Source organism: Geospiza fortis, unplaced genomic scaffold, assembly GCF_000277835.1.
Source record: "Geospiza fortis unplaced genomic scaffold, GeoFor_1.0 scaffold66, whole genome shotgun sequence".
NCBI classification, from domain to species: Eukaryota; Metazoa; Chordata; class Aves; order Passeriformes; family Thraupidae; genus Geospiza; species Geospiza fortis.
This window is the reverse complement of record NW_005054312.1, coordinates 4,682,619-4,691,283: the sequence shown is the minus strand read 5'-3', so window position 1 is coordinate 4,691,283 and position 8,665 is coordinate 4,682,619. Positions and strand designations below refer to the sequence as shown.

The following is an 8,665-nucleotide window of genomic DNA, read 5'->3' as shown; positions in this document are numbered from 1 at the left end:
CCCGCCGCGTCGCTCGGGAGGCGTCCCGTCCCGTTCCGTCCCTCGGCCCTTGCCGCCCGTCACGCTGTTGCCACCTCCGTGTGTGCTGCGTCTTGCTCCCGTTACTTCCCGCACTCCAAGCGCGTACAGCTTGTGCCGTGCTTGCAGTTGCCCAGGTGGATTGTGTGCTGTGTAAGAGGGAACGTTTCCGTGGATGCAGAGGTACTTTCCATTGAGGGCTCTTCCAGCCGGGCTCCGGGCTGGACCGGTTTGCCGAGTGATTGAAAAACTCGCTGCAGAGTGGCCTCACATGGCTGGTTCTGGTGCTGTGTCGGGAAGGAGGAATAAAGGACGTGGTTAACAGTCGGAAGCATATGGGAAGTTTTTAGTTGTAAAGGTGACTGTAATGTAGCATTCTGGCCTCTGTCCTGATAACAGCATGACACGTGTATTGCCTTGTACAGGAGATTTTAGAGGCTTCCTCCAGAATCAGATTGTGGACATAAAGTGATGAGAAGAGCCGTTAAAAGTGGAATGTTTATTAGCATCTGAGATTATTTTAGTGCTACTTGTGTGTAAGTATAGTCAAGTCATGCATTAGCCACCCCATCCTAACAGTCTTTTGTTAAGAACACAAAATAAACATAATTCAATTTGTTGTATCATTTGATTAATAATGAAATTCATGCTTCTTTTGTTCATTTATACTTATTTTATTCATATTTGATGTCTGCTGGACAGTTGACATGTCAGACTTTCTTTCTAGCTCACAGAGCAAGAAAACATCCCATTTTTCCAAAAGAAAAACACATAATTATACCGTTCACATTCTTTTTATGGAAAACATGCTTACTACTCTTACAAAGTTCTCATTATGGAGAATTCAGGTTAAATTTACTTATTATTGAAAGTTTTAGCTGAAAACCTAAGCAAGTTGTTGCTTGCTGATTTTTCAGTCTGTAGTAAATGTAAATTTTCTTTTGCAGGAACCACAATTCTTTGTGCAGGAGCTTGTAAGAAATATCAAAGATGGCAGTAGTTTGTGATACTTTATATTGCATCATATTTTTCATTTCAGCTGTAGTTCAGGCTGTAGTGAACTGTTTAAATGCTTTTCTCTATGTGGCTGCAATGGCAGCTCATAGAACACTTTTGTTCCCCACAAGGCACATTTACAAAGATGACAAATTAATTCGTCTTTCTTGCCAGAAGTAGTTTGCCATCATTTTAATCAGATGTGGTGGGACTCCTATGAAATTCTGTTTAGAAGCACCTTTACCTTGGAAACAGTATCATGGTCCTAAGTTTTGTGTGATGCCCCATTATAAGCCCTTTGTAGGTATCCAGGTTGTTTCTCCTGTAGATAAGCATTTTGGTTTTTTATTAGCATTCCCTCTGACTATGCTTTGTTGTAGGTGTAGTGGGACTTATGAGGCCTCACCACTTCTGCAGTGTCTGAGGTTTCCTCTCCCTCTCTCTGCCCAAGCTGTGCCTTTTTCTGGCTAGTGGTTGCTAATTGGCCCACATCATTTCATTCCAGCCAGACCCAGCAGATCAGCCTCAGCTGGTGCCTGCCAAGTGGCAGGGCTGGTTGGCATCTTGTGTTCCAGTGGAACTCATGAGCATCTGAAGAAAGCCTACTTCAATCTGCTGAGGCAAAGACCCTTTCCTGAAAGGAGTAACTGCATGTTTCTTTGCATTGTGTTAGCTGTGTCTCTTTTGTAGAGTTCCTCCTAAAACCTCTCTCTCTGTTTTGTAGTGACAAGAGATAATTGATGCCATTATGTGTGCCTCGACCAAATATAACACCCGGGGTCCAGCCCTCATCCCAAGGATGAAAACCAAGCACCGCATCTATTACATCACTCTCTTTTCCATAGTTCTGCTTGGCCTAATTGCCACAGGGATGTTCCAGTTCTGGCCTCACTCCATTGAATCATCCAATGACTGGACCGTTGAAAAGCGCAGTGTCCATGATGTGCCTGTGGTCAAGCTTCCTGCCGATAGCCCCATTCCTGAGCGGGGAGACCTCAGCTGCAGGATGCACACCTGCTTCGATGTCTACAGATGTGGCTTCAATCCCAAGAACAAAATCAAAGTGTACATCTATTCACTGAAAAAGTATGTGGATGAATATGGGACGTTGGTGAGCAACACCATTTCCAGGGAGTACAATGAGCTGCTGACGGCCATCTCTGACAGTGAATTCTACACGGACGATGTCAACCGGGCCTGCCTTTTTGTGCCATCCATAGATGTCCTCAATCAGAACGCCCTCCGGATCAAAGAGACAGCTCAGGCTTTGGCACAGTTATCCAGGTATGTGCTGAAACTTCAGTGTGTGAAGAACTCAAAGTGAAAAAAGTGAGTCTAATGGAGGAGGGAGAACACAGTGAGTTAATGCACTAGGCTTTGACAGAACTTGTCTCTATGTAGAGAACACCTTTCTAACTGCAGTTTGTTTCTTCTTTTGCTGTAGGTGGGATCGAGGCACAAATCATTTGCTCTTCAATATGCTGCCTGGAGGGCCGCCAGATTATAACACTGCCCTGGATGTTCCTAGAGATAGGTATGTGTTGTGCTGTGTGATGGACAGATCTGGGTTTAAGTGCCACTGAAGAAGCAACAAGCTCAGAAGGGCAGTTGGTAGCAAAGGACTTGCTCCTTAAACTGTGCAAAGATAGACACCTTGCTTGCTTCTCAAAAAAGGAAAGTAAAGCCTTGTATAGAAGAGGTATTTACTTTTGAAATTTGATAGTTTAGCCCCATCCTTAAATTTATAAGGGATGTGGCTGATAGTTTGCTTTTAACTCTTGGACTTGCTGTAATGTTGGAGAATCTTGATCCGGTGTGTAACTGATTATGAATGCTTTACAGAATGTCCCATTTGATGCAAATTAGAAATTCAAAGATGATTGTAGCAGCAGCTTTCTGATAGAAAAAGGTGCTTCAAGGACATTTTAAAGCTGCTCCTCTGCTTGACAAAACTATGCTGAATTTCAATAGTTTTTGTTATCTTAATAATTAGACTATATTAGTAATTGGACAAATGCTCTTAGTTATTCTCTGGCAAGTGTGCTTTAAAAATATTTGCCAGGAGCTTAAAAGGCATACATTCTGAGCTCAATATTCACTTGCAGGATAGTTTAGTTTTGGAAGAGGAAAGGAGGTTGTAAGGCAAAGAAAATTGGAATAAGAGGAAGGTGATACTGTTGCTAAAGATGTTTCTAATATGTCAGCCTGTGTGTGCTTAGTTCTGCTGAGTTAGGTCCATTGTAACCAGTGCTTTTCCTGAAGGTCAAAGTTAACTTTCTTCTGCCAAATGTTAATAAAATCTAGCCTGAGATATGGGACCTTTGCTAAGATGGTGGTCTGTGAAGTGTATCTTGATTTCTTTTCAGCAAAGACAATTTAAAACATCCTCCAGTACCAGAACAGATTTTTTTTTCCTGCACATGTTTAAAGAGTAACTTTGCTCATTGTAATTACATCAATGTGAAATAAGGCTTTAGCTTTTTCCTTCTCTGTATGAAACATGTTGTATGTATGGGTTAGCCTGGAGAGGGCAGTCAAGAATCAGTCTCATGTAAACAAGTCTGTTAATCTATTAGTAAATACTTGGATTTATTATCTTAGATAAGGAGAATTTTCATTTGACAATGGCATGGACTGCATGTTTATGGATACATGTGTCTATCAAAGAATTGATTTTATTAACTGAAAGTAGTAGATATGCTACAGAATTTTTAATTTTTTACTTTTTGATCTCAAATCTCTGTTTACATTTCGCCTTGCATGCCTTGGCTTAGCAGGCAGGAAACCTATTATTTTGGTAGGTGTTTCTGCTAAGTATTTGTCATGCTAACATGGAAAACTGAGTAATTTAAGTAAAAAACTGAAGTCTTTTTTTGGCATTCAGCTGTTGTAGTTTGCCAATCTGACTCAGTCCACAGCTGCATGATCATGAGCTGTAATACATTAGAGTGGCAATAACAGTGCTTGGGATGGGAAAAAAAAATATATTCCTTTTTGTAGGCAGTCAACAGTTGGGCTGTTTGATGTACAGAACCTATTCTACAGGTCACAGGTGTGAAGACAAGGGGCCTGTGAAAGAAGTTGGGAGTGTGGACCTAGTCCTGGAGAGGCCTGAGTGATGTAGTGTGAGCTTTCAGTATGATTTTGGAGACCTTTTGGAGTTCTTAGTTCATGTCTAACAGAACAAGCAACGTGGGTGTGTTTTCTTAATTTGAGAATATCTAAAGGTGTTAGGAATGGGTACAACTGTGAAAGACAGTTGTTTGTAGCATCGCAGGGTGAGAAGCTGCTGGCCAAAATAAAGGCATGCTGGCACAGTTCAGTTGGTTTTGAATGACTTATCTAAACTGTACCATGACAACTCCAGAAGGACTGCATTTGTGGGAATTTGTGGATCACTTGTGAAATCCACAGGTAATATTTGTGAAGTTTGCACAGGAGTGTGGCCTGCCTTCTAATCAACATGTCTGAGACATCATACACAGTTGAACTTAGTGGATCATGAAGTTTAATAGACTTGTGTTCCATTAATTTGCTGCAGAATATTGATCCAGAAAAAGTAACACCTTATACACAGGGGGCAGTTCAGTTGTATAATAATTTTACATCTGGAAAAGTTCTTGGCTAAGGTACTTCACTAAGGGGTTGTTTGTTTATTAAATCTTTAAATCTAATTTCCAAAGGCAGTGTAAAAGTGCTTTATTCCGTAATTTCAAAGGTGAAGGTTTGCCTTGTGGGCATGGAGTTTATGTTGCTAGTATTAGCTGCCATAACAAATGTAATCTCCTGCCATAAAACTTAAAAGATAAGCTCTATATTGTCTGTTAATCAGTGCTGTTGGATTCAGTACAATGATGAGGTTAAAAGGATTTCTTTTGCAAAGAAATTCTGGTGCTGTAGAATTGAATTTATGAACTAAGATACTTTTTATTTATTTCTGTTTCAGTCCGTGAATTGGGTTCAGTGACTTGTGAAGTTTGGCAGAAAGCTACTGCAGATGGCAGTTGGACAGAAACATTTAGAGTACAGGCCAGCTGGAGCCCTTCATGGAGAGAAAGAAGGCTCAATATTTGAAAAGTGGTGAAAAGTTGCTCAGGGACAGTCATTCCTTGCTGATCAGCGCAATTTAAAGATTATTTGTCTTGAGTACATTAGGAGTTAATATCCCTACTCTCTTAATGCACTGTACAATGAAAATCCAAGTGGAGTTACTTAGCTGGTGTTGGTTCCCTGTGGATTTATTTAGGTAAAAGTCTGCATGACACACACCTGCTTTCTCAAGGCTGATGAGGTGCTGTCGTGTTTTCACTGGATCCTATTAAAACAATCTGGTTCTGGTTTCCCAGTTTGGGGGGAGGGGGTGTAAAAAAGAGAAGGGAGATATAAACTGCAAGAGCAGTAACACTTAAGCCGTTTTTTTTTCTCTCTTCTTGTAACTGAATTAATACGGATAAGATATGGAACATGCAGCTTTGACTGTGAGACCTAGTCAAAGCAGTGTTGTACATGTCACCAAAAGCAGGGGGATGGGGACATTGGAAAGGAATTAGAAATTATTTGGAACCTAAACTCAGCATGTACTTAATTTATCATCTGGTTCTCAAGTTGATTTTTGTTCCTATCATAGTACGTCTTCTGAATGAAGTCACATTTATGGCAAAGTGTGATCATGGTGTTTGAACACTGAACAATTGTGCTGCAGGTCAGAGCAGGAAGTGAAGTACCTGTGGGCCATCTGCTGGGGATTAGAACAGGCACAACATACTGGTGTTCATCCTGAGTGTCTTGTTCTGATGGGAAAAATCTTGGGTGATAATTCGGTATAATGGTAATCTCTTGTCTAACATTTGTGGAAAACTGCTTCTCCAAACACCTTACCAAGGATTTCTTTCAGTGATATCTGAAAACAAGAATGTTAGCTAATGGACTGTTGGTGCCTCTTCCAGTCTCATGTTGACGTTTTGTTCCTGTGTGTGTCCTGATTACTGAGACCTGTGCCTGCTCTGACCTGAGCTGTGACAGTAAGGCTTCTCACTGTAATCATAGCTGCAACAGTGGGTACAGCTCCTCAAGATCCTTTCTTTAGTGCCTTGTCTAGTAATGTATTTGTGTCCTGCTCCTTTCCACAGAGAAGGAGACAAACTGGAATTTAGAAATATGGTACCTTAAGCAAAGCCAGTATCCCAGAAGCAGCTAAAGTATAGCACACCCTCCTGTTGAGTGGCAAAGGACTGAAAGTTTGATCAGCTCTTGGAGAAGTCTCACAAAAGAAGCTGAATATGAGCTTCTTTTGGAACTAGGATGATGTATTCCCGATGCCACTGGACATGAAATGGCAATGAGAAAACTGTTGTCCTCTACTAGCATATTTCAAAGGGGCTTGGTTTGTGATAGGAGATAGTAGCAAACCTTTTTTTCCTGGAATTCTGCGTGATATATTGCTTTCTTCTATACATATTGTTCTCTTCTGTTTCTTAAAGCACTTCTGTGTGGCAAAAGGTTGTCCCATCTAAGAAAAGACACTATGCAGGTCATCCTGTTGGAAGGTTGAAGTGCATTTTAATTTATCAGTCCTTGATTTTTCCCTTGCTCTCTAGCATGTAGTGTCACAAGCAACCTCTCCTGTTGGAACTCAGTGTCACAACATACAGATTTCTTGTTTTCATGTTTTCTGTTTATAGAATTTTTGTGTAATATAAAAATGAAATAAATTTCACTAGTATGATAACTTTGAAAATACAGTTGCAAATAATTTCCGTCCTGAGACATCCAAAGTCACTATAAGATGCTAAAATACTGTACTGAGATTTGTATCTGAAATGCAGCTTGTCTCAAACAATTTGAAAGTTGTGCTATACCCAATTTTAGTACAGGCATCAAGGAATATCTTAACTAGTATAAATAATTCAGTATGTGTTTCTTCAGATTAAAATTGTCTTAGGTTATGTAAGCTTGCAAATTGCAACAATGAGAGCAATAGATTAGATTTCCCTATATTAATGCAAAAATGGTCCATTCCTCAGTGATCATACACAATTGTAAGCACTCTGTTGGTGACTACATCCAAACTAGCAGTAAACCAAGATGACAAAAACTAAAGTCAGCCTAAAACCAGCAGGAAAACATTCCACTGACAAATCCTGAGGGAAAAGCTTATCTCAGAGCACATGCCTTCTTGTTCTGGTAATGACAAGCAGTGAATCACTGGAGTTTGAATGTTATACATTCTCAGTTTAAACTTTCTTGTATTTTCCAGAGCTCTGTTGGCTGGTGGAGGCTTCTCCACTTGGACTTACCGGCAAGGCTACGACGTCAGTATTCCTGTTTACAGCCCATTGTCAGCAGAAGTAGATCTGCCAGAAAGAGGACCAGGGTAAAGTAATTCCCATGAATTGTGCAAAGTATATTCAATATCATATTTTATATTGATGATTATGAAATATAAATATAGCTAATAACTTTATGGTGAGCTTGGGCAATTTTGTAAGTGTTGTTTTTAACAGCTCTTGCTATTAAAATAAATTATGCTTTCAGTGCTGATGGTTCCAGTGGTGATGGTCTTGGTTCAATTGCCAACTGCTCCCTCTAGCAGCTTTATACTTTTCTTATATTGTGGTGCTCAAAACTGTGCAGAGGACTCGAAGTGGAACAATCCCCTCCTTTGACCAGCTGCCTGATGCCCCTCAGCACATGGCTGGCCCTCCTGGCTGCCAGGGCACTGCTGACTCATATTCAGCTTGCCATCAACCAGGACCCCAGGTCTCTTTCCACAGGACTGCTCTCCAGCCTCTCGTTTCCCAGTCTGTCCATATATCCAGGTTTGCCCTGTCCCAGGTACAGCCTGGCATTTGTCTTTGTTAAACTTCATACCCTTGGTGATTGCCCAGGCCTTTGATTTGTTGCAATCTCTCTGCAGGGCTTCTCTGCCTTCAAGAGAGCCAACAACTCCTCCCAATTTTTGGTTGTTGACAAACTTACTTAGTATCCCTTCCAGTCCTGTGTCCAAGTTGTTTATGAAGATGTGGAAGAGCTCAGGCCCTAAGCTGGAGCCCTGAGGAGCCCCACTGTGACTGGTTTGCCAGCCTGATGTAACACCCACCATTTGCACCTGACCTGTCATTAAGCTCATAAAAAAGAAGGATGGAAACTTGTATGTGTGATTATGGGAATACATACATCTGGAGCTTAGAATACTGATTTTATTTGTTTCTTTTTTTAAAGTAATGGAGTAAGAGATAAACACAAACAACACAACCCTCCCCTACCTGAACCTAGTAGTTGGAAGTAAAGCAAGACAGTTGGGAAATAAAGCACTGATTTTCTCAGAACGTGTAATTAGCCATTGAAATTAACTAGCCTGGCAATGGTGGCTTCTCTAATCTGTTCATGTCTTCAGAACAAGAGGAGGTAGAAGTTTGGAAGACATGTTTTAACTGGTTATGGAAGGTTGTTCTTTTTATATTTCATAAATCTTCTAATTACAGAGCTGGAAAAGTTCCACTATAACAAGGTCTTACTTCTGTTATGATTTAAAAGATGAGCAGACAGAGGCAATGGGGATCAGTGATCTGTCTGCTCATTGTCAACATCAAGTTTACAAATGTAGAAGCTTTAGGTCCTTTTCTTCTTACAGTGTTCTGAAGAGAATATG

The 8,665-nt window shown here is 40.6% G+C and overlaps 1 protein-coding gene across 2 annotated transcripts in view; it reads left to right on the top strand.

The window, feature by feature from the left end:
* The first annotated feature begins 51 nt into the window (after window positions 1-51).
* The window catches only part of EXT2 (exostosin glycosyltransferase 2), a 73,070-nt gene continuing 64,456 nt past the window's right edge, over window positions 52-8,665 (top strand). The window contains exons 1-4 of one of the 2 annotated variants that reach the window (XM_005419479.3): window positions 52-201; window positions 1,739-2,298; window positions 2,459-2,548; window positions 7,271-7,387. In XM_005419479.3, coding sequence (XP_005419536.1) covers window positions 1,763-2,298; window positions 2,459-2,548; window positions 7,271-7,387 — 743 coding nt within the window. In that variant the 5' untranslated portion in view covers window positions 52-201; window positions 1,739-1,762. Of the gene's footprint in view, window positions 202-459; window positions 555-1,738; window positions 2,299-2,458; window positions 2,549-7,270; window positions 7,388-8,665 lie in introns of those variants that run through there. The other variant, XM_031055739.1, reaches the window with a different exon arrangement.